Source organism: Diadema setosum, chromosome 2 (assembly GCF_964275005.1).
Source record: "Diadema setosum chromosome 2, eeDiaSeto1, whole genome shotgun sequence".
Classification (NCBI taxonomy): Eukaryota; Metazoa; Echinodermata; class Echinoidea; order Diadematoida; family Diadematidae; genus Diadema; species Diadema setosum.
Genome location: NC_092686.1, coordinates 3,113,450 through 3,141,084, shown reverse-complemented (window position 1 = coordinate 3,141,084; position 27,635 = coordinate 3,113,450). Strand labels below are relative to the sequence as shown.

At 37.1% G+C, this 27,635-nt stretch overlaps 1 protein-coding gene across 1 annotated transcript; it reads left to right on the top strand.

The window, feature by feature from the left end:
• LOC140246379 (adhesion G-protein coupled receptor G6-like) lies at nucleotides 1–27,323 on the top strand. Its single transcript, XM_072325846.1, has 6 exons — nucleotides 1–126; nucleotides 7,990–8,142; nucleotides 18,294–18,418; nucleotides 20,174–20,457; nucleotides 20,933–20,999; nucleotides 26,741–27,323. Exons 1-6 carry the CDS (start codon nucleotides 1–3, stop codon nucleotides 27,321–27,323), a joined length of 1,338 nt encoding a protein of 445 aa, XP_072181947.1.
• The last annotated feature ends 312 nt before the right edge of the window (nucleotides 27,324–27,635 follow it).

The window sequence follows — 27,635 nt, the reverse complement described above, 5'->3', positions numbered from 1 at the left end:
ATGACCGTTATTAACACCGATTTTAACAGGATCGTTAATTCTCGTGTCATAGCGGCGTCTGTAGGGAATCGGGTGATAGAAAACCTAGAACAGTCTGTCCGACTTTCGTTCGTACCACTTATACAGGTAAGCTATCGCGATTTTTATAGCGTCCTTCTCAGTTTTGTTTTGGTGAAGTAGTGCGTTGTTCTGTTTTTTTTTTATTATTATTCTTTATCATCGTGTTACCTTTGAAACACCAAAACACAAAAGGTAGTACTAATTGATAAAATACATATCTGATAAGAAAAAAAAAATAATGTAGAGAAATGCAATCAAAATGAATTTGAACTTGCATCTCTTCCGCCAATGCCTTATCAAAGATGGATAAGATAGTATTACTATGGTTGGATGGATGGGTAACTTCGAAATAAAAAAAAAAAAGCAAATTCATGGTTAGTCTTCAGTCATCAAGGGAAATAGTACATTGCAAATTAGTGGAGAAAGAATGCTACAACAGATCGTCGGCGTTTTCACGAACTGACGCTATTTCGATTTTGGTCAAAATTTTCAAAATCGAGATATTGGTACCAAATGAAAGTGCTTTCTCTACCAAATCCCAAAATTTTAGATCACAAAATTAATTATTCTTAATTTTATCAAAGAAAGAAAAAAACGACGGTACTCGAAATATCGAGAAATTGAGAAAAAGGAGTTTCACGAACCGACGCACGAAAGATACGCCGGTTCGTAAAACCCGAATTGCTACGGTGAAGAGCAATGCGGGTTTTACGAACCGTCGCAGTTGCATTACTTTGAGCTTTGTTCAACTTACTGGCCTAGAATTAGGTTTTGGCCCTAATCCAGATCTCAGAGTGAGAACCAAACCTTCTGAAAGATGAATGACGGCCTAAGCCAGCCCACTGTCCACGAGTGAAGTGAATGGTAAGCTATAATCCTATCAAAATCATGCTCAAAATAACAGTTTCAGTTGGACTTCCATAACCATTAATTGCGGTAGTGTGTAGTCCCATGTATTCAATCGCGTGATGCTTATGAAGCCTAGTCTGTAAACGCCATCCAATTTCAAATTAGATCCCAAATCATATTATTTATTGTTTCTTTTCAACTTATGTCGTTACTTCTGAGACTACTGAGTACTGTAGTCGTAACGTCTGTGTGCAAGACATGCAGATTGCAAGAATTCAAAGTCTCAAAGACACTAAAAGCCTTGACTTTTGAGTTGAAAATGAAATCATGAGATTGACAAAGTAGGCGTACTAAACTAAAAAAAAAAAAAAAAAAAGTCTAACAGTAAAACTCAAAGGAAGAGTAAAGAATAAAGTTAGACATGTTAGACTTTTACTTTCAAGTCTAACTATTAAGTCTAAGTAAAGTTAAGACTTGTAATACCAGTTACTAAAACTAAGATCAGCTGAAGTCTAAGACCAAGTCAAATTAACACAGTTCAGAGCCATACCGGTAGTCTAGCCCTAGATCTACATCTAGACTAGTGGTAATAGTAGGTAGAGTCCACCCATTTTTTCCCCCAATCTTTACTGGTCCATTCCTGAAAAAGTTACTGGTCAGTGTCCAACAGTGATTTTTCCTGGTCAGGGACCGTCGGACCAGTGCCAGTGTGCAGCGTTGGTGTAGATGTCATCTATGACAGTATGTGGTCTAGTGATACTACCTAAACACTACGAGTACTCTACAGGTTAGGTGGCTTTCCTGTACAGTGCAGTGTTAAAGTATACATTGTACTTGTGAATTCAGCCCTAGTACCGTACTGTGTGTAGTGTATGTCTAACGTTAGTTCGAGTGGAGTACCTAAGCACAGCGATGGGGCTTTTTTTCCCCTAAAACTTGTGAATGTGGCCCAACCAAATGGCGTTTATATACATTGTATTTACGCTTGATTGATAGTGATACAGTGGCGCTGTCGATTTCCACAGCAGCCATACATAATCTTTTGTCCTTTCTTCTTTCCTTTTTTCCCTTTGTTCTTTCACTCTTTTTATTCTTGGAATAGAAGAACTTCCTAAGAAATGTCCCTCGACTGATTTAACCAGGACTCTTGAGTCCTGGTAAACCTAACCTTACCGAGTAACCGTTAACGTTTGTTAGGCCTAACATAACAGTAACACTGACTTAGCCCTGTATTGACTTTGTCTTTGGCCGACTTACTGAGATGGCGAGTCTCACTCTTTAACGTTAGTCTAAACGTAGTCGCTAGATCTGTCAGTGTCAGTGTCACCGGTTATTGTATATGGTGCCATCTCTAACGTACTTTAACAAGTTGATGTTAGTTATCTATGTCAACTTACTGATTTAGTAATAGTGGTACTGTCATCCTGTTGGACATCGCCGAAATATCATCCGTGACGTGTTAATTTCGTGTCACAAAGACAAAAGTTGCCAAGATCTAATAGTATTAGATGTCTAGATTTAGATGTAGTCTAGATCTAAGTAATATGAAATCTGTGTAACTTAAAAGTGAAAGGTCTAGACTTCACTTAGTCTATAATTAGACCAGACATTCATGAGGCAAAGGCCTATTTAGTAGATCTATTCTTATTCTATTTTAATGTCAATTCCTGCTAACTCGCCACGTGTTATTCCTAAGGCCAAGGACTTCCGGGTTAGTGATTTTTTTTTTGATAAATACCAAACAGCAGACGTGTTTCATTTGCATTCTTGCACAGACTTCATGAAAATATGTGCAGTATCAAAGAAATGCGATGCACATGACAATGCCACTGTTTTATAGGTGAATGGTTAATACCTTTAAAAGCTGAATGATAATGTAGAGTCTAGGTCTAATTAAGATGATACAGTCTCTGATAAGAAACAGGTTTGATTGTCGCAGACTGTTTCCCAAATGCAGGTAGTAATATTCAGCTACTTCAATGCAATGCCTTGTTTACAAGTACATGTAGATTTATATTCATGTGAATGATAATTCAATTTCTACATGAGACTTACTAAGTGCTAGACATAAGATCTTGCATCATTAAAATGTGTAAATGACGAGACAATTTGAATATGGATCAAAGACGAACAGCAGTATATTTTGACATTCTTTGATCCTGCATAGGCCTACCATTTTGTTTTATGTTTAATATAAATAGAGCAAAATAATTTCAACTTCAGTTTTGTTGGCTGATTTTTTTTTTCTTCTCAAAATTAAAGTTGTATCTTGTACCATGATGTTTGATTTTAATCAAAAGTTCTTAATTTCTTTCTTTTCTTTCAGATGACTGGTGCCATGTAGTAGCGAAGAACTGGACTGTCTCAGAAAAGAAAAGAAAAAGTACAGGGTCGTGTACATCATCAACGGATGTGAATACAATGGTAATTAGAGTCTAGGTCTAATCAAGATGTTAAAGTCTCTGATAATAAAGAAGTTTGATTGTCGTAGACTGTTTCCCAAATGCAGTTAGTAATATTCAGCTTTTTCAAAGCAATGCCTTATTTACAAGGACATGTAGATTTATTCATGTGAATGATAATTTAATTTCTACATGAGACTTACTAAGTGCTAGACATAAGATCTTGCATCATTAAAATATGTAAAAGGCGAGACAATTTGAATATGCATCAAAGACGAACAGCAGTATTTTTTGACATTCTTTGATCCTGTATACCATTTTGTTTTATGTTTAATATAAATAGAGCAAAATGATTTCAACTACAGCTTAGTTGGCTGATTTCTTTTTCTCAAAATGAAAGTTGTATCTTGTATCATGATGTTTGATTTTAATCGAAAGTTCTTAATTTCTGTCTTTTCTTTCACATGACTGATGCCATGCAGTAGCGAAGAGCTGGACTGTTTCAGAGAAGAAAAAAAGTACAGCATCGTGCTTATCATCAAGGAATGTGAATACAATGGCTTAGGAAAGAAGGCAATCTACAGATAGGATAGAAGGGAGAACTTGGGATGAAGGGCGACAACATAAGGACGGTATATCTACATTAAAATGTGATTGTAAAGTGGAAACATGAAAGAAGATTCTAAGATTGAAGGTGAAAACATGCATTCCATTCTGTGATGTCGTAATTACAATTTTGCTACACTTTAATAACACTACTGAGAGACATTTATATCAAGGCAAGCTTCATGTGGATATGGAATGTTAGATTTTCTTTAAGTGTTCATTGGTATGTATTTCATGATAATAAATCTTGAAGGTTTTGTGTGGTAATCATAACCTTGTGATACATCTTGATAAATTTCTAAGTGCACATTGGCAATATTCAGATGATGCTGTAATCAGATGAAGTTAGATGGTTGAATAATCCTTGCATAGTACTAATAGTTATCGACTGAGGATTAACATGCCCTTCACTGATTTATTTTTCGTAAACGGTGATAATTGCGAGAGTCAATCTAAATTGTCGGGGGCATAACCAAATGTGTCACACTGTCAAAATGTGTATATCAGAAACTTTTCGCTCGCTGTACGAATTTTCACAGAAAACAGATTTATGAGAGTCACAAATGGTAGCTTAGACCCATTAACAAAAAGTTCCAGCTTCATCTTCAACCATGTTCATGATACATGTTCATCTACATTTTGCAAACATTCTGAATGTTGATTGAGACATGTTATACATGTATGTATTTTTATGAAATTAATGCAACAAATAATCAAATATGCATCTCTGCTAGATGATAATATTAATCCAGTTAATGACATGCCAAACTCACCTCAAACTGTAATTCATTCTATTCTCCTTTATTCTTTTATTTATTATTTTGTTGTCTTCAACCCACTTTGAATGTGTTACGTATGATTCTTATAAACATGGGAAATGCACTCCATATAACTGATAGGATTTATAACAAATTGACATAATCATTCAACCATCACTAGACAGTTCTGTTATGAGATGTTCTTTATTTAACTAAAATTGTAAATTATGATACGTGTATGCTCCCATGCAAACTCACAACAAAATACAGAAATATGATTTCTTTTAATAATAATTCATTATGTCTCTAAATGTACAATTAAAGAAAGTGATTACAAAAAGGATGTCAAACATTGTATATCAAAATAATAGATTATTCATTTGTCTCCATCCGTAGTAACACATACAACTGCAGTGTGCAGTTTGTGGGCTGCTGTGAAAAAAAAAAAACCATCACAGGCAGCCCAAGCGGGATTCGAACCCACGACCTCCGGATTACTAGACCAGCGCCATAACCACTAGACCACCGGGATGCCCTAACACTACCTTTAGACATGAATGATTAAATATAGAAGGGCTTGGGGGCGCTTCGAAGTTAACTGCTCTTATTAAATATGCACATGTCATTTGCAACTCGACTAAAGATGATTAAACGCACTGAAATTCTTACTTTAAATAATATTCATAATCTGTTTTTTTTTTTCTTTAATAGCTTGGGATGTACACTTCATACTCTGTATCGGTCTACATTTCGCCTACAATATGGAATTCTTTACTTCGAGACGTTTGTTTTTTACAAAAGAAAATTAAGAGTCCTTTAAAGGTGCTGTAAAACAGTGGCGTGTTTTTTTTTTTTTTTTTTTTTTTTGGGGGGGGGGAGGGAAGTCAAATTAGCCTTGGCCCCTCTCCACCGTCCTTTCCCCCCCCCCCCCTTTGGCTGCATTCTTTTTTTTTTAGTCATCACATGAAAATTCGTCTGCATCCACCCCGTAGTTTTGCCGATGACCTTTCTTTTTAATTATCTTAACCACACACAATTTTGGCCGAATTTCCCCACCCCTCTTGTGAATTTGCTAGCACATGTGTTTATAGTACTGGTGGATTAAGGATTCGGAGGGGGGGGGGGTGTCGGCCAAAATTTCTCTTTTCTCATATGTAACAAGCCTACGGGGCGAAAGGCTGATATTATGGGCTTTCTACACACATTTTTAGATGCTAATTATTGGTTAATATGAGCACGATCATTTATGTTGTGATTAACTTGTTTCCTTTTCATATATGTATAACTATTAGAGACTTAATTGGCTTGGCACTCCTTACATCGACCTATTTTAGACACCCATTTCCTTCTCTCTCTTGCTTTTTCTCTACTGTCCTGTGAATAGTGTAACTACATGTACATGCAGTACCTCTTCTCTTTTGTATGATATACATCAAGTTTCCATCTGAGCATAATGTGTGTTGCAGCACTCACAAGCTTCATGCATATGCAGCAACATCTTTGTATGTTCATATACATAATTTTGCTTGATATATTAATTTGAGAATGTTATTCTTTCTTTTGTATATGTTCCGTCCGCACTCTATAGATGTAAATGTAAATTGTAAGATTTGGTGCGCATGTTCGAACTGTGTTTCTCTTTTTGTTAACACACAAAAACTGATGTAATAATGAACTTGAATTACGCATATTCTTTAATATTGATTCCATCTCCATTTGCCATGAGATATTTATTGATTTATGGAGCTCTTCCACAATTGTTATCCTTCCCATTGTCATTACTCATCTCTGAATAATTCAAATTTGATACTTTATTGAGAACCTATGTTTCTTCGATTACATAATGTACCTCTTCAATATATTGCTGCAAAAGGCATAATAAAACATGACCATTGTTATATATTTAAAATGAAGCTTGAAATTCTGATAATTTTGATATTTAGGTATTTTTAGGAGTTTATCAGTTTCGAAGAGTGCATGCAGGATGAGTTTTATGTTTTTATATGATCAAGTGCAGCTATCAAAGAATCTGTTGAGCAGGAAAGAGAAAGATGGAAAATGAGGAATTATGAGTGAATTCGCATGCAAGCCAAATGACAATAATGACACCGATAAAAATTGTGACAAAGTAAAAGTCACAAATAATGTGGAATAATAAGAAATAAAGAAAGTAATAGATTATTTCAGAGAAAGAAATAACAGAGTGCATGAGTATGAAAGATGAGTAAATGCAAGTAATCATTACTGACTGGCACATTTTTTTCCCTATATTTAGCGGTATCCTTCATCTTAGAACAAACATTCATAATTATTATGAAAGAAGTGAACTGAATTTGAATTAAAAATTATGTGAAAAATAAAGAAAGTAAGTTAAAAAAGTAAAAAATAAAACAGTAAAAAGTTAAAAAAATATGAAACACAGTATACCGAGTACATATTAATTACCAAATAATAAATGTCCACATGCAAAAGTGTTGAATAATATATCCACACAAAAAAGGAGGGGGGAGGGCAAAGAAATCTTTAGAGCGATCAACGACAGCTCTAATAACAATGCTAAATGAAGATGAAAACAAGGACATCACGCTTTTTAGAACAATTAAGAGAAACTGGCTTATTTTATCATCTTAATTATCACCTAATGTATTATAATCATCACAATAATCATTACATGACAATTAATTTCAATTAATAAGGTTATTGTTGATAAGCAGGTATAGCCCTAATAGTATTTGTATGTAAACACATACGAAAATGAAATAGCGACGGTTCGTAAATACACGCGTATTGCACGTTACCTATTGTGCAGGCCCTACAGCGCGGGTCTCACGAACCGGCGTAATACAACTTACGTCGGTTCGTGAGACCCGCGCTTAAGTACATAACCTATGGTGCGCGCAAGAAACGATGGATTTACGAACCGACGCAGTGAGTTTGAAGACAGAAATATCGTAATTCTTTTGAATTCACACTAAAATTACACTATGGATAGGAAGAACAACTTCCACTCTCATCACCCTGTCAAAATTTTCACACACAAGACAGGAAAAGTCATTGAAAACGTTGTCTAAAACTTGTGAGATCTTTAAACGCGATTTTCTCAGAATTGCATTTTCGCTCAAAAACGAAATAGCGTCGGTTCGTGGTAACACCGACGAGATGACCCGTTGCACATCCCAGCTCGTCACGTTTCTTCGAAATTGTCTTGTGGTTAGTAATGAGACTGTAGTAAAAGGAATTCGTTTTCCTTGATAGGCTAGCTCGCTTGTTCTAGCCGTATATAATCATGAAATGCAAAATTTGAAATCACATAGAATGCTACGAATCCAATCTGCGTGTATTGGGACTTTGACGCTAACAGCGGCACGGGTAATTGGTCCACGAGGGGCTGCCGGCTGAGCAATTCCAGCACCGATGAACGACCAGAGTGTGAATGTGACCATCTCACAAATTTCGGTATTCTCATGGTGAGTCAAATGTTTTGTAAATGAATATTACAGTGATGAAAATCATGAAAACGACATTATATTGATAACGAACCCACAGAAGTACTATGGAGCCGGGAAATGTACAAACGCATTCGTCAAATGTTCAAATTATTATTGGCATTTGCTAAACCGCGGCGCGGCTCGCTTGGGCGAAATTAGCCGTTAAAGCTGCATGGTGTCTTCAAGGGGACACATCGAAAAGAGTCCATATCACGGGATAAAAACCGATCGAAATAATATACAGAGAGAAATAGCACATAACAGAATAAGAAGTGAAGATGACAGAATGACGTAAGGGAAAAACAATGGTTGACAGAAAGAGGAAAGAAGGGGAGAAAAAGTGGGAAAATGTGACAAGATAATAATGAAAAATAATGAGAGACCGAAAGTCATGAGAAAGGATAAAGATTAACAATGTTCAGCTCAACTTTGTATAGACGTTCTGTTCATCTCACTTAGCTCTACAAGCCGTCTAAAACCTCTAAAAACAAAATAAAATCTTGTCAATAAGATGGAAGATTATTCTTCTGATACACAGAATAATCAGACACATAAATCTATAAGACATTCGGGTCCAGACATTTGGAATAATCTCCCGGATGATATAAAGTCCTGTTCAAGTATTTATTCTTTGAAAGCCTCACTAAAATGATACAATTATATTCTCCAAACCAATTAAGCTAACAAATATTTATAGTAAATGATTGTCATCTCATTGTCAATCTCTATTTTCTTCCTTCAACTGCATCTTGCACTCTCACCTGCAACTGCACTGCACTCACCTGATCACCTTCCTCCAAGGAGTTATGTCGTTGGATAGTCATTTTATGAGGCCTCCATCCATTTCAAGCTTAATCGCTTATGATGGTGGTCTCCTGCATTCATTGATCTCTGTTGTTTACTGAAAAAATACTGTATATCTTATTTTATGTTTCTGTGTATCTACATTGCTCTATATCTATTTACTGTTATCGATTTATTTCACTGCACCTGTTATTCTTTGTTCTTTGTACTTTTTGAAGTTTGTATTCAAATTGCATCTGATTGAATGCAGAAATAAAAACGAACAAACAAACAATAATTCTCCTAGAAATGGTATCATTGATGATAGTTTTGTAAAAGAAAAAAAAAATCAGTCTGCCAACTTGCCTCATCGAACTGAGATCAGAATCAACATCAGATGAGAAGAGAATGACGAAGAAGATGATGGACAAGTAAACAGCAAGGAAAGAAAAAGGAAGCGCTGCATCCACACAGATCGGACGCTAATCGCCCGAAAAAAACAAACAAACAAAGAAGGGCTTTTTGTTCACAATGATCTACTGGTAGACGTTAAAACTCTCGAATAATAACAAAGAGTTGCATAGATATCTTCTATAGCACAAAGGCACGAGTGGTATAATGTACAGAACAGAAATTCGGTGTTGGTGATTTCTCAAGACATATGCTGTACAAAATTGCACTCGGGTGCTTCATTGACTGAGAGCATGCATAAATCGAGGTTGAGCCTTAAAAAAATCCCTTAAAAGAAAACTGTGCTGATATTTTCTAATTGTCTGATAATTCTAATCTACATTTTTTGATGCCTACTACTGGAAAGAGAGGATTCTAAAACCCAGGATAAGCCTGTAATGATTTTTTGAAAAAAAAAATGAAAACGAGCAAGCCATGGAACGATCCACACAATTTGGCCTACGTCACAGGTGCTCTTGGTGCACAACTCCGACATTACCAAGACGAACTACATAATGCCAATTTACTGATGAAATCTCACACGAAGTACTGCAAAAGCTGTTATTTAGTATAATTGCAATATGGAGCTGTAATAAACATGTTAAACAATATCTATTAATCTTTAAAAGCAATCTCTTCAACGGCTTTTTATTTAGATAAAACTTGTGGGGAAATTCCAGATATGCAAAATGAAATTGGCATCGTTATCCGAACGTGCTGCCCATAGAAGACTGTGTGTAAGTAACGTTACGCATTGATGATCATGATCGAGCGATGGTTCGCCAGTTCAAACTATCTAACGTTGATGAGGGCTGAGTGAATTTAAATCCAAATGTAGATAGACTCTCTTCAACGGCACGCACGATTTACGCTTAGTGAGATGAAAACGGTACCTAGTACACATAGACTCTGAAATACTAGAACTAGGACTAGGACTACTGAGCAGTCAAGGAGTAGGTTCTACGTGGCTGTCCAAGTTTTGATGAGTAGGCCCTACACTCACTCACCGTCGACATTGCAACTGTAGGCCCTATGTGCACAGCGCTAATAAGGCACAGCGTAACGTTACATACCCCTGCTGCCAGAACTTAAAGAAAGTCCAGACAAAAGTCCAGACTCCAGATCTAGATCTGGACCCTTATCCTGTAGGCACTGTTGTTCCTGTGCTGGATTTTTCAGGTAAGGTATCTGCTTTATGGATTTCCGGTGTTTTGTAGTCGAGATAAATCTCATAGTGGTGTTATTTACACCAAGGACTAATGTTAGATCTAACAGTTTGTTTCAGTAGGCCTACTAGGACCCATATCTCGGAAGAGTGGCCTGACCACGTAGATTCTAACACAGTGTCGCCGCTTCGCGATTCAAGCGCTGGTGTAGGTATAGTGCTAGCGTACTTCCGTATCCATATATCTCAAAATTCACCTTTCCAAATGGCACCAAACTCACAGGAAATACTTTATGATTCATATCCAACAGCTCACGTTAATTGGAAACAAATCACATGTCGGGAAGCGCAAGTGTAGATGTCGACTTTCCTGTCGGCGTCGCTAAAAATAATCTGCTCTACGACTAACACGAGTGATTGCGGCCAGGCCCTACCTACCTGCTGCACACGCACAGACTGAAGTTAGCCATTTAATATCATGAGACAAATCTTTCAAGTAATCCGGGGCAATAAATAAATTTACAAATTATTTGTGGTAAGTTGAATGAAAAATGTAGTTCCTATATCACACAAGTCGCAAAAATCATTACACTTTTGAGTTTAGTTCTCGCGTAAATTCCCCGTTCGCACAGTACTAGTCGGCTAACTTCAGTTCTAGATTGTGCATCTTGCGTTCGCCAACATCTCTCGCGAAGAGTGAGTTTTTCTTGAGTGACGACTTGAAAGTCGACGTCAATATTGATACTTCTCGATTACTGATTTCGTTCAAATGTAAGAGAATACTTTGAAATATGCTATGAAGTATATCCTGTAATTTTGGTGCGATTTGGTTTAGTGAAATTTGAGATATCTACATGGATAGAACAGTACACAAGCGCCGCCTGCTAGCTAAATTAGGCCTAAGCGTCGTCTGTAACAGTACACAAGCGCCGCCTGCTAGCTAAATTAGGCCTAAGCGTCGTCTGCTACTCGATACGAATTAACGCACGCGTATGCGAGCACTTGTAATCAGTAATAGTGAGAGCACCTGTGACATCACAACATCCGGGCTCGTCAGCTCATTAGCATAATTCTCACCTAAAAAGTTCCATTTTTAACATTAAATTACGGACTTAATCATTATGAAATTTTGATTCTGTTTGCACCGCTGGGTCTTTTGGAATTAAAAGAACAACATATAAAAAAAAATAAAAAACCGGTACAATGCCCTTTTAAGTGGAATTGTTCTAATTATCTTCTTCGGTTGACGGGAGAATCATGGCAGCCTTAAAGACCACTGAGGAGGGGATCTCCATGAAGAAGGCATTCTCTAACCTTCGACAAGTCTCAATTTTATAGTGGATTGGAAACATGTAGTATTACCCACTTGGTCATCCATCAATCCCTGAGGTTCCCATTTTGACGCCATTACTGATCCACTTTCTTGCTTGTGTTGTATACATTAGTCTTTTTGATGTTTCTCTAACTTTTATTGTGTAATCATGTACGATTGCGCTGCTTTTTATTACATATTCTGTCTTCATTCATTGTTCTTTTACTTGGTAGCTAGTGTTGTGTCTGTGTTGATGCTGGTGTTTGTGTGTGTGTGTGTGTGAAGGCTCCTCCTCGACGATTTCACTGGTTCATTAAGTCTTGTTTGTCTTTTACCTACATGTATATTCTTTTTATAATTTGGAACTCTATTTTTTTTTTTTTATACTTAGTGGTTTACTATCCAAACTCAAAATTTTCTTATGAATAATGACTTTCAAGATTATTTTGATCTTGTAGGTAGTGACTGTAAGTATATGAACTGTAGTGATTTTCAATGTAATAATATAAATAAACTTTCTATCATGCATATTAATTCAAGAAGTCTTTTAAAGAATTATGAAAATTTTGTGGTTTTCTTGTCGTGCATAAGACATAACTTTTCTGTGATTGGGATTTCAGAAGCTTGGTTCAAGCCAACAACAGATATGCGTATGTTTGACATCCCTGGGTATTCTCTTTTGCAAGTTTGTAGATCCAATAAATGAGGTGGTGGGGTATTATCATACATTCGGGATGGTATTGATTATATGTTGCGTACTGATTTATCAGGCGAGCATGGTAGTTTTGAATCTATTTTTTTGTAGAAATAGAGATTGATAATGCGAAATCCATTGTTGGTTGTGTATATAGAGCACCTGATAATGATATTCCTTCTTTCATTCAATCTTTTGACCATTACATGCAAATTATTGGCCAGGAAAAGAAAGATGTGTATCTTATGGGTGACTTTAATATAAATTTAATGAATTACGATTCTGATGGTAAAGTAAAGGATTTTGTTGATTATTTAACATCTTATGGTTTATTTGCTTTGACTACTGAACCGACTCGTATTACTTCTTCTTCTTCAACATTAATAGATATTTTTACGAATTGTGTTCAAGATGATTTTGAGTGTGGAATTTTTTGCTCTGATTTATCTGATCATATGCCCATTTTTAGCATCAATAAAGGGAAGTCACTCACAAATAACAAGAAGAATGATACAGTGTATAGGTCTGTGATTACAGATGAAAGAGCTCAAAATTTTAGGCAAAATCTTCTTGTAATAGACTGGTCTTTTCTTTATAGTCTTACTAGTGCAGATGATAGGTTCAATTATTTCTTGAGTGTTTTCTCTGATTTGTATGAATTTCATTTTCCTCTTGTTCAGATGAGCATGAAAAAGAAGTGTAAAAAACCTTGGATCACCCAGGGTCTTCTGAAGTCTATAAATTATAAAAATAAGCTTTATTGTATATACATTAAACATAGAAATGAGACAAATAGAAAGAAGTATGTAGACTATAAAAACGTATTGACTACTTTAGTCCGTACAAATAAGAAAAATTATTATGATGATGTTTTTAAAAATACTCAGAGAGATATTCGGAAGACTTGGTCTCACATAAATGAGTTACTTGGGAGGGGAAAAAGAGATCTCATACCAGATGAAATGTTCCATGGAGACACACACTTAAAATCAGACTTGGCTAATGCAGAGTATTTTAATAAGTATTTCATCAATTTGCCTGCAAGAATAAGCACAGAAATTCCACCTGTGCAGACATCATTTGTAAATTATTTGTTAAATCAGGATAACTCATCCTCTTTATTTTTTAGACCAACATCTGTGCATGAGATTGTGAGTTTGCTTTGGCCTTAAAACCATCCAAGTCATCTGGCTCAGATGATATTTCTCCTAGAATTGTAAAAGATTGTATTCATGTTATTGCAGATCCGCTCTGTACATATTCAATAAGTCAATGTCTCAAGGTTTGGTTCCTAACAAGTTAAAGATAGCAAAAGCAGTTCCGGTGTACAAAAAGAATTATCGTAAATGCATTGAGAATTATAGACCCATTGCCTTGTTACCAATATTTCAAAGATTCTGGAGAAAATAGTTTATAAAAGATTGAATGACTTTTTGCTTCTTGATAATAATTGATCTCCCAGCAATTTGGCTTTCGTAAAAATTACTGCACTAGTATGGGTGTTTTAAATTTAGTAGATACAATCATTAGTGCAATTGATGATGGGAAGTACTGCTTTGGTGTATTTTTAGATTTGTCAAAAGCATTTGACACTATTGACCACAATATATTCTTAAACAAACTTGAACGCTATGGTGTTCGAGGAATAGCTTTGACTTGGTTTAAAAGTTACTTGAAAGAAATATTACAATTTGTTGTCGTTAATGGTGCCAAATCACAATCCAGTAATGTAACTCATGGTGTACCACAGGGATCTGTTCTTGGTCCGTTACTGTTTTTGTTTTATATAAATGATGTCATTAATTCGTCTCAATTATTTACTTATTCTCTTTTTGCTGATGATACATGCTTGTTATATTCTCACAGGAATGTTCACACCCTAATGCAGTCAGTTAATTCTGAAATTTGTAAACTCTTTGCATGGTTTTGCTGTAACAAACTGTTATTAAATACTGGTAAAACTAAATGTGTATTATTTAGATTCAGAGGGAAGGAAATCCCTGAAAATGTTATTCCCTTAGATGTTGGTGGTCATCAGATAAACCGCAGTCAACATGTGCAATTCCTTGGGGTTACAGTTGATGAATTTTTATCTTGGAAAGAACAACTTAATAGCGTACGTACTAAAGTGTCTCGCAGTGTTGGTGTAATATCCAAACTTCGTTTCTTCCTTCCCCAGTATACCCTAGTTACTTTATACAATGCAGTTGTTATGCCTCATTTGATGTATTGCAATATTGCTTGGGAACACACATTTATGACTCATGTACACAAGTTGTATGTTCTTCAAAAGAAAGTTGTCAGGTACATAACAAATTCAAACTATAGATCACCTAGTACTCCTTTGTCTTTGCAGCTACATATTTTGCCGTTTGATGAAATGGTTTCTCTTCAATGCTTAATATTTATGTTTAAATGTCGATCTCCTCAAAATACATTTTTGTCTGATGTGTTTGTGGAAAATTCTTCCATCCATCGTTATAATACTCGCCAGAGTAACCTCATGCATCAGCCATATGCAAGAACACAAACTACCTCAAATTCATTCAGAATAGTTTGTGTTAAAGAGTGGAATAAGTTGCCCCGTAATATAATTAATTCCACTACACTGTCTCGATTCAAAATTTTGTGTAAAAGACACCTTTTAGACAGATTGAAATTAGGTACATGAATGTAGAAAATGAGATGAGGTAGCCATGTGTGAAGTGTGCATGCCTGTGTGTATGCGTGTGTATGTGTGAGTGTGTGTGTGTGTGTGTTGTATTGTGTTTGGGGGAGGTGGTATACGTGTACTTGTCTGCATTTATTATGTTGTATAATTTGTATTATGTTATACTCCATGTAAATATATGTTACACCTTGCCATATACTGTAGTGTATTGTGTAAAGGGGCCCCCGGCCTACTACAAGCTGTGCTTCACTGGGGTCATAAACCTATCTTTCTGAATTTTTGCAGTTATGTTTTGTATTTTTGTTATATTTGATTTGGTTTGAATAAACTGACCTGAACACTGACACACACAAATAGAGCTAAGTTAGTACTATGAAGACGTTAATGACTGTAGTTTCAAGTGTCCTTATTAAGGCGGATCTATAAGGGCTGCCCTGCACCGGGTCGGGGATGCATTTTTGAATGTGGCGGATGAGGGGATGCCCAAAGCGTGGGGGCGGAATATTCACATTTTCACATTCTTTCTTGAAAAACACCACAACGGATTGTCACCAAACTTAGAGGAAAGCATTCTTAGGATCACAGGATATCTATTTGTTTAAATAAGCAACCCAACCCTATGGACTTGGCGCCCCTCCCAACAAATTGAGATCCTTCTGCCCTAAGGATGTAATCCTCTAGGTTGATGAAAATCCGCTGGGGGGGGGGGGGTTATTCAAGAAACTGTTATATGTGACCGTGCATCACAAAACGAACATAAAGTCGCACACACTGATTTTGCGTGAGGACTGAAAATAAGTGAAATGGGTCAACCTAGCCGAACTTGACTTTTTCATATTTTCTGAAAGAACGGGTCTTCTTTTACATTATGCTAAAATTTGGTATCATAAAACGGGCAGGAAAGTGTGTTTTTTCAGCAGTTTATCTCGAACATTTTTGGTAGAATAGTGTGATTAGGTGTGTCTTTAGAATCCCTTTTTCATTTCTGAAAAACCTTGTCCACACTCTTCACTTTCAACTCTAATAACTTTTGAAAGGATAGTGCTACTGCTTTGAAAGTTGGCATTAATTATGAACAGAATGTGTTAATGAGGCATGCATAATTTCACTTTAATCTGATAATCCCTTCATTGTTGTTACTCTGGTGGTTTACTTCCTGTTTTTTGTCCCATTCATCGCACAGCCAGCACGGTTTGGTAAAGATTAAGCGCTTGAATAGACACTGTACTTCAGAGCCTCTTTTCTCAGTTCACACTTTTCCTGAGTTTGTGCTTTCTTTCCAATATTTAGATAGGTTAGGAGAGTCCATTTGATTTGAGTTATACATCATTTTAAAGCTTAAAGCTTGCTCTTTTAGAATATGGTCTTAACTAAAAATTCATGTCTGGCGACTTTTTGTTTGTTTTGAGGTGCAGGGTCACATATGGTTTTAAGAAGGAGTGAAAATGTGAAAGTTTTGCCATATCACCCCCCCCCCCCTGCCCCGTGCAGGGCACCCCTGGATCCCCCAAAAGCAAAACTTGAAACTACAGTCATTGATATCACAACACTATCTTAGCTCTATCTTTTTAAAGAAGATCAAATATTCGTAGTTTAGGGACTTTGATTCGCCACCTTCCCACCCCCCCCCCCACCACCGGGAGGAGGGGGACGAGGGGGGAGTGCCCATTTGATTAATTGAGATCCTATCACCCTAAGGATGCCATATGTCAAGTTTGGTGACAATCTTTTGTGAGGTTTAGAAGAAAATGAAAACTGCAAAGATTCATGCGCAGTTTTAATACAGATCGAGTGTATCATCGATACGTAAATAGATAATTCGCACATTTGCCGGATGCGTCTGTACATTACTTGCTAATATCGAACGTTTGAACATTTTCCGGAAAGAGTTTTGTATAATATTTTATTTCCCCGTTGATGCAATTTTAGAGATTTGTATATTTCCGGCGTTTGTACATTTAAAGGTAGGGAATCCCATTTGCACGCCTTAAATGAAGAGTTGTATAAATACAGTGGTATGTTGAAGAGAGTATCATTTTAGAAACTCCCATGAAGTATTGAAAGTGGAAGGTGACATTTAGTACATTATTTTGACCGTTAGATTTTGAATTGAATTGTTTTCGGGGCTCACCGTAAATTCCAGTACATTACTAGGCTACCTTTGCAGACCCATGTACTGCATGTGTGTCCATCATGTATATTTTGTGAAGAAAGTTCATCAACACTTACAAACATTTCTATATACATTCTTGCCACACACTCTATATGTTATTACATCAGCTCTTGTACTTTTAGATTTGTGTTTATAGATCACAAATACAGAAAAATGCAACAAAAAGGCTTAAGTGTGGCTGACACACAGAACTACTGAGTAGTTGAGTTTTGTGCATTATTCAAATTTTAGATAACTGTTGACTTCCAAATTTCTAAGTAGTGGCCTAAGCAAGTCCCCTGAGGTTCATATTTAATGTTTTGCTGCATTTTGGGAGGTCTGTAAAAGGTATCCCCTACCTTTAACGCGCAGCTCCACGGGGACAATGACGTCATTTTGGACCTATCCAGACTAATCATTAATCATAGAGCACAGACGACGTAACATGAACGTGTATGAGAAATAAGGCAAAGTATATACCAGCACACAATAAGTTTTATATAGTTGACAACTTTTTGATGGAGTGATATTTAACGGTGTCTGTATCAACAACATTAATACCACACCACTTTGCGTGCCTCTATCTGTGAAAATACAATGGTTCCATAGCACCAATGAATGCTTTGCATAGTTGAAAAGTTTGATGAGTAAGTAAATTGTCTTGAATTAAGAAAAAAGTGAAATTAAGTCAAAGCTGGATTTTTGTCATAGCATAATGATTAAGTTGCTGATTAATGAGGATTATGTCAACATTCATTATGATTAACATGAATAAGCAAATAACTGACTACGGCAAAACCAAAGATCTATCCTGCTTTACGTTTCATGTATAAATTAAAATGTGTGTTAAGGATGAATTCTTATCGAATTCTACTTTTCTTTTATTCTTTCTTTCTCTATCAGGATATATACGGGGGTTCTGCAATCTCAGACCAAGTTGACTTCATCCTAGAAATCATCAGTTACGTGGGATGTTGCATGTCGATCTGGGGACTGCTAGTCACCATTCTAACTTATGCTTTTAAGAGGTCAAATTTTTATCTCAGCAGATTTAACCGTCCAGATACATGTAACAGTGAAGCGCAGAGACATAGGGCCTACTATTACAAGTGCAGTCCGGAATTCAGTTCGTCTTTTTGAATATGTATGCAAACCAACGAAAAATATCAACGCAGACAAATACAATGGCATCTATACTGCCTGTACATATCAACAACGTTTATATGCAAAAAGTTTACTGACTGGCTATTAGGTTGCAAATCGTGAGGCTCTTACTTTGTCAGTGCACAGAAAACTGTGGAATTTTAACGTCTTTATATCATAATGTTGTATATCAAATAAAACTATACACTTTTGAAATGGCTACCGAATAAGAAATATATGATTCTGGGGGGGGGGGGGGGAAGGTTTATATGTAGGGATAGCTTATGGACTCAACTTTCATATGACACCAAAAATTCTACAAATAATTCATGCTTGAATGAGCACTGCTCACTTTTGTAAAGGGTATGAAAATTAGGCTGCGCAGGAATTAGCCTTTTAAATTTGCGACAGACGAGTTCGCTGGAACTTACAAAACTGAAGTTGATATGATAAATTTATGATCAGTTGCGATCAGTTTGGGTTTGCTGAGTGAATTTTATGGTTTATCAAACCAAACTTTTATACATGAGTAAACCCCAGTTGCATTTATTTTATTGTAGCATTGCAAATTTCCCTAGTAGACTCAGCGGTGTGTTCATATGAGTCAGGATGAGGTGATGGTACAAAACCTCCACCCCACATTGAACATCTCATTGATTTACTTGATACCCAGGTAGGGATTATGTTACATTGAATATTCAGTAATGGATTGCAAAAAAAAAAAAAGAATGTCAAAGATCATGTCGGCTATTTATTCTTCAGGTCAATAGGTAACCTGAATAAGAAGTAGCCGTGTAGCTGTGACATTCCTTTTTCAACAAAATGTATTTGAATAATGAATTTACATAATCCCCATCTGGTTATTAAGTAAATCAATGAGCTATTCTACTAATCTGAAAATAACTGCAATGTGGGGCAAAGGTTTTCATTCAAGTCACAGATGTAAAAAATAAGAGTGTGTAACATGGAAATTGCAACATGTACCATCACCTAATCCTTACTCACCTGACGTAAATTTAAAAGGCTAATTCCTGCGCAGCATAATTTTCATACCCTTTACAAAAGTGAGCAGTGCTCATTCAAGCATGAATTATTTGTAAAATTTTTGGTGTCATATGAAAGTTGAGTCCATAAGCTACCCATACATATAAACCTTTTCCCCAAGAATCATATATTTCTTATTCGGCAGCCATTTCAAAAGTGTATAGTTTTATTTGAGACACCCTGTATTTATATATATATATACATATGTACATATTATATGAAAACATTTCATCTTAATGTGACCAGAACTTGTCACCTTAGTTGGGTTTTTTTTTTTTTCATTTCTCTCACGCGTGTGTGAATTAAATTTTGAAGTCATATAGCGCTATGTGTACATTTTAATGAGGTTAGAACGAAGTGTTGAGATCATGCATTTTGTGAATGCTGATATTAGCTGTCACATAACTGTCGGAGTTACAGACATTAATAGTCGTTGAATACATAACTTTGGCTGAAGGAATACATTTGGAAATATAGAAGCTATTTGAAATTATAGTTATATAACATATATAGCGCTTAGAAGTAATTTGCATGAGCACGGTAAATGTACGTGAGGAGTTAACGGTAATTGCGTGGGGATTGTTTATGTCTTGCAGGAAATTACGTAAAGAGAGACCAAACCAAATCTTGATTTCGTTGTGCTGCGCAATCCTTGGTCTGTATGTGACCTTTGTGCTGATGATCACCTTTGACACGGAGCGAGGGGTGGAAGAGGTAGAGCCTCTCCCATGCTGCATTCTGGCGGGCTTTCTTCACTACTTCATGCTGGCGTCTCTTTTTTGGATGGGGGTTGAAGGTTACAACATGCACAACTCACTTGTGCGCGTGTTCAACAATTATATTTCTTACTTCCTACGCAAGGCGTCGCTGGTTGCATGGGGTGAGTGAGGTTTATCAGTATGACGTACACGTGTGCAACACTTCGACATCAATTTTCAATTCTTCCAACGGTCTGCATACTAATCCACACGTTACCGTTGCTTCAGTTCCTGAAGTTGAATAGGTTAAATAGCTGGTAGTGAATCATATTCCGACATTTCATGTTCATGTTTTGATAGCATTTACTTTGTGTATGATTTGTGACGAGATTTGAATGAATCCTTCTGCTAATCTGCGTATTTAGTGCATGGGACTGTTCTTTTTTTTTATTCCTTAGCATCTAGCAGAGACATATTTACCTACTCACATAATGTCTCTTTAAACAAAAAATTCAGTTTGTCACGAATTCCTTCCTGTTCATGCTCCTGGATGAATGAAAAACAAAACGATAACTTATATTTGCAGTATTGTTGTAGATATATAGATTACCGATCTACATTAACTGAGACAAAGCACGCCTTGGTTATTGAATACAGGGTGTCCTCTCCTCATCGTGGCCATAACTGCTGGAGTGGCACGTCAATCTTACGCTGAAAGTGACTAGTAAGTTTTGTTCGTGCCTAAAAGTGTATTTCAGTACAGACTTTGTAAACTTCTTGGTTGCCTTCTTCGGGAACAATGACAGGCCTGTTACATGATATAGCTCTCCCAGACCAATGTTATTGTTTGTCATTCATTTTCAAATAAGAAGCCATCATTTTCGTAAAATACGATCATACATCCAAATATGGTCATTCAAAATCGTTTTCCGTTTTCGTTTTAAACTAACGCATGCGGCAACCGATTTTGCATAATGCATGTTCTAATTCATTGAATGCACATATACATTTTCGGCAAAGGTTATTCAACTTCGTCTTAAGCTGTCGCCATAGGCAAACAAGTGTATAAAAGGAGAATTCAAATTAAGCCAGCATGAGATGAGCATTAAAAAAAAAGTTGCTTCCTTGAACTATATTCTAAATTTACTGTTAAAAACGTCTCGATGTAGATCACACATCATGATGACAAATTTAATATACAAAATGAAGACCACCAAAACAATACGTAACGATTATAAGAAAAATTACAGACATCAAATAAAGACTATAAACACAATATGGTCATGATGAAAATGTACATTTAAAGTGAAGGTATTTAAAAAAGATGCTATGATCATAATGAAAAGAAGGACTTAAGCCCATATTGCACTTCACAAATGTTGACCTAAAGAAAACAAGTCTGGGTTTTCAAATAGAGAAATACTGATCATGATGATGAAATAGAAGATAAGTTTGCTAAAAGTCACATTCAATCACTAACTGGACATAATCGCTCTTGTTTATTTGTATGTGGGTCCTCGGAAATTGAATGTTCAGTTGTGAAATCGATCACTCAAAAACGAAACTGAAAGTCCATCGCACTAAATTTGAATGCACAAATTTGAAAACTCATGCCCAAAAACGAATTTAGGTGATTACATCCGAATTTGGATTAGTGCACATGACAATTGCTTAGAGTGGCAAAACCGAATACGAAACACTAAGCCTGAAATCGTTTGACCAAATGTACTCCGCTGCTTAAAATTTACGAATATGTATGTACATTTAGTAGAAATAGAAGAGAGTTTTTTGAAAAACCTGGAAATGTTATCAGCTTTAGAAATCATTGATAACATTAGCAAGGGTAGCCTCTTAATAGTGGTGTAAAATACTGTTTAAGGGGTACCCTGCTATTACGATCACCCGACATTGACAAGAACCAATTTGGCTGGATGACGAGGAACATGGGTTAAAAACGTGGGTTAAAAAAAAAAAAAAAATCTGGGACTAGCTGTTTCATAAACAGAGTTTAAGATTAATCATGCGCTCAATTCATTTGCTGCTAATCGCAACTTACGATCAATCACAAATGTGCGCTCATAATCAACTTTGCGATTGATTGCTAGTTGCGCTCGATTTTCTGCACTAAATGCTATTTCAATGAAACTGCACGAGCCTTTTATCGTCTGAAGCGACATTTCGGCGCAAGCGAACTTTCGTTTCGGGGTAGTTTTCTCAAATTGAAGTTTACAAAATTCCACCAAAATCACACACACACACACAAATATTTCATGGAGTATCTATACTTATTTACGTAAATGTTAACCAAGTCAGTTGTAGGAAAACGTTAAATACCGACGTCAATTTTTATGTTGTCTAACTGAAACTGAAGTTAATACCCTCACACTTGCGTAGAATTACGTGACTAACTTCACTTTCAGATTGTGTAGGCAGTAAAAGCCGTAAAACTTGCGCGCGTAGAGTGAGTTGTTTGAGCAACGACATTCAGCATCTCGTACATGCGTAAAGTAACATGTAGACCTAGCGAACTTCAGTTTAAGATTGTGTAGGCAGCCGCAGTTGTCTAACTGAAACTGAAGTTAATACCCTCACACTTGCGTAGAATTACGTGACTAACTTCACTTTCAGATTGTGTAGGCAGTAAAAGCCGTAAAACTTGCGCGCGTAGAGTGAGTTGTTTGAGCAACGACATTCAGCATCTCGTAGATGCGTAAAGTAACATGTAGACCTAGCGAACTTCAGTTTAAGATTATGTAGGCAGCCACAGTATATCATATATCGCCAAACTCGCGACATTCAAGTTAACGCTTCCCGATAAATGATTTGGTTTGAAACTATATGTGACGATTGAATATATGCTATGAAGTATTTCCTGTGATAATGGTGCATTTTGGTAAGGTTAATTTGAGACATCGACTTGGATACGAAAGTAGGTCTACCTTACCTGTAAGTTTGTATCTATAAATCTAAGGAGATCGGCAGTTAAGTGTTTCAAAAATACGGTAAATATTTGCCTTGTAGTCGTTTTCGAAATGAACTACATCTATATCTGTTTTTATGTGACCCTGCACCACAAAGCCAAAAAAAAAGGAGTCGTCAGATAAGGATAAAAGCGCAAACTTTAAGCTTTAAAATGTTGTTGATAACTCTCCTAACCTATCTAAATATTGGAAACAAACACACACACACTGGAAAAGTGTGTACTGAGAAAAGAGGCTCTGAAGTATTAGGTCTGTTCTGGCGCTTAATACCAAGCCGTGCCCTGTGCAGTCACTGGGACAAAAACAAAAAAAAAAAAAAAAAAAAAAAAACAGGATGTAAAATTCCTTAGCAACAACCATGAAGAGATTATCAGATTTAGCTGAAATTGAGCATGCACTATTAACACATTCTATATCAATGCATTATAGCACCACCTTTCAAAGCAGTAGAATTATCCTTCCAAAAGTTATTAGAGTTGAAAGTGAAGAGTGTGTAAAATGTTTTTAAATGAAAAGTGGCCTCTAAGACGTACCTAATCACTCTATTCCACCGACAAGCATTCTAGAAAAAAAAATGTTAAAACATAATTTCCCGTTCGTTTAATAAACCCAAACTTTAGAGTAATGTAGAAGAATCGCTTTTCCAGAAAATATGAAAGCTCACGATTGACTAGGTTATAACCCGTTTTACCTATTTTTGGTCTTGACGTAAAATCAGGGCGTGCGACTATTTGTTGGTTTTTGCTCAGAACCCCTCAAAAGGAGCACGGCATTTATGTTAAGAAAAGGATTTAGAATGACTTGGATACCTGGTTACATTTCGTTACGAGAGAAAATTGTCGAGTGCTCGGCCTCGAGTGTGCACACCGGAATGGTACAGCTGCGGAGCGATCTACTGTCTTTGAAAAGACTAACGTTAAGCCCCTTTTACACTTTCACGGATCGCATCACGGATGACCACGGATCGTCGATCCGGGATCATCCTCACTGTTTCCGGCATGGCCGTGTTGACTCCGTGAAGTCATCCGGCATTATCCTTGATCATCCGGCATGTCCGCGGAAAAAATTAAGCTTGCTTAATTTTTCATCCCGGACATCACGGATGAAAATCAATACGAACTCTTCCTTGTTGGCACCGTCTACTCCGTGTAGCCTCCGTATTCCTTCCTTGTAGGCACCGGCTATTCCGTGTTGCCTCCGTACTCATTCCGGGACAGTCCGTGAAGACATCGGGACGTCCGTATTAGCATCGGCTCCATCAGGGATGAAAAATTCGTGTATTTTGCCATACAAGCTCATAAAGTTCATGAAATTTGCTCAGATCTTTCCCAATCGGTACAGCCATCATCCCCTCATGCTGTTCGTATAGTGGTCGCCTGAGAAGCGTCAGTGACCCACACACGTCATCTCCTCGCTGTTTTGTTTTTTTTTTTGTGTATGTGTGTGTTTGATTTGTTTTGTTTTGTTTCATTTTGTTTATGTCATGATGTTCCCGTAAAATGAGAGTTTGCAACAAACGTGACAAAGAGATTTGCCTTTATTGATGTCGACAACTAGAGGCGTATGTAGGCTGCTGTAGATTTTTTGGTGTACCTTTTATACTGTACTTAGCTCTGGAATCATGTCATCCAAGAATGATAAAGTATCAAAAGCAAAAGCAAATGTCATCTGTGAACATTTTGGGGATATCCGTGTAAAGACCACGAAGACACCTAGCTCCATCCGTGCTCAATCCTTGATATCCGTGTTAGCTCAGTATCGTTTCCGCTGTGGTGCGCGTTCATTCCTTGTCTGTCCGTGTAGGTAACGTACTTGGCCGTGTAGACTCCGTACTTGTCCGTGTAGACACCCAGATGGGCTCGTATTAACACCGGCATTGATTGGAAAATCGATATTTTGCATGCCGGAACACCACGGATGACGATCCGTGGTCATCCGTGAAGCAATCCGTGAAAGTGTAAAAGGGGCTTTAGATTTGCGTCGTGGGTGATTGTGAGTAGGTATGTGGTGGTATGGTGCAGGTGTGTTGCTAATCTCAGATTCATAGCTGCAGTCCAGTAGGTTTTCGCTTACATATGAAGAGAAATAATTTTGTTGATATTTGTTTAGTTATAGGTAAGTAGAAATGGAGAAATATATCACACGCGAAGTGTACCTCATATAATTGATGAAATGAATCGAACACTGAATTCAGAACGTAAAGTGAACGTAACATAAACCTAGACTGGAGTTCTAGGTCTAGCTATTAACCGTATTGTGTAGTTCCCAAAGCTCCTCGTTCATTTTCAGTTTGCACGCGCACACACGTACGTGAGCCAGTGGGCAAGCGAACAAGTTCCCAGAGGAGAGCACTGCACGAAATAAACGGCAACCGTTCTTAACCAAAAGCACTTGTTAAGTGAATGATCGATCATAATGCCTCGTTGATGAGTTCATAATCGAATTCGCTAGGCTTAAGTTGGTCTGATCGAGTGTGAGCCTGAGTAAAGAGAAAGTATAACATAACGGCACTATATTCTATTAGTGTTTCATAACTGTTTATCACACTAAATCCCGTTTTGATTGATATTAAGTCCTTGGACTCACGCTTCATACCTATCAGTCGTTAAGTTACTCTCAACCTGTTAAGAACTGGGCTTGATTTTTCATGGAATCAAGCGTAAGTATCTTCATGAAGCAGTCTTACGATCAAGATGGGACTTTGCTCTCGATTAACCGGGTTGCGTTTGATAAAAAGAGCGTAAGATCAATTGCAACTCTTTATGAAACAGTCCCCTGGTCTAAGAACATGTATGGGACGGGGTTCGAACTTAAGACCTCGATCTTGTTTGAACATCCGAAGCTTGTGATAGGCCCTTATCACTGACCTTCAACGAAAATGAATATCCTCCCTTCCTTTGAGTCTACCAAACAGAACATTTGTTCCATATTGCCCATCACTTGTAAATCCGGGAATGAAAGTAGACCTAATTTGATATTTGTAGTCAAAGTCATCCTTTTGTGATCCATTTTCCAACCTATGAATCTCAGTCTCACACAATAAATGGCACGAACACAACATACTGAATGTAACAAGGTGAAGTTACTACGTACTTCACGTTTATTGTCGAGGCTCAGTCCTGCGTACTCGTAGTGCTAATCAACCACTCAGACAACACATGTGTTACGTAGCATCTGTCACCTTGATAGTCTACATTCAGACCTGATACAAAGCACCTTTCTCATTGATCAAAGTAGGCTTAGACAAGTTGACTTATTGCAACTATTTGACAAAATCAGGTGCAATAAAAACAACTCGACGCAAGAATCATCAATTTAAATCATAAGTTTAAATCGGTTTAAGTTGTCGATATTAATAAAACACTGTCAAGATGTGTTTTTCACGGAAAGCATTCCCTACCCACACTGCATGAGGTGCTATGCAAAGGGGAAAAAAGATGATTAAGATGAAAATCGCTTGTTTTCCTCCCGTTTGGACCTGCAGTTGCTTCTTGCGCTTTTGGCCGTTGATTGGCGGCGTGCTAGCTCCTATCGGCCTAATCATGATTTTCAACCTCGTAGTCTTCGTTCGTGTAATAAGACGATTGAACAAAACTTTCACCGGTCGAAAGATCAAAGAGACAGAAAAGCAACAGAGCCTCCGACGCTTCCAAAACGCCATCTGCATTCTGCTGTTGATGGGCCTCACCTGGGCCTTCGGCTACCTGAGCGTCATCAGACCGGCGAGCGAGACTGTTATCGCCGTGTTCACCGTGCTTAACTCGCTACAGGGATTCGTCATCTTCATGCTGTACTGCGTGAGGCAACCGCAAGTGCGTAGAATTTGGCGGAGTCAATTCCTGTGCTGTTTGTCCGAGTCCATGCGGGCTTCTAGCTTAGGATTTACTTCTGACAGCGGTTCAACTGTGAAGGATAGTTCTGGACGGCTCCCCCCGTCTGGTGGAAAGAGAAAAGCGAAGCAGAGTAACAACTCGAGTTCGCAAGGATTCCGCCCCGAAAGCTTTGAAATGACTCTACCAGATGAAAAGCGGAGGATGCCTTACCAAAACCAAGGATTTGAAACGTGAAACGAAAGAATTGCAGAGCTACATCGGTGTTATGGAAACAGAAATGGGCTTCATATATATGGAACAATATTTTTACAATTTATTATACCTTAATGGGATCGTATAGATTTGGTTGACACCTAACGTCAGGTTTCTAACATTTCTGGGGGAGATAGTGAGAAACCTATTGTCAAATATGGAAAAGCCTGTAATTCCAAGAGAAATTCAACATTTATTTGATGGAATTTGGTTTTGAAATGGCTAAGATACCCAAAACAAAGCAATCCCAATAAAAGGCGGGACCATCTTTTATTATGAACTTTCTTTGTTTTT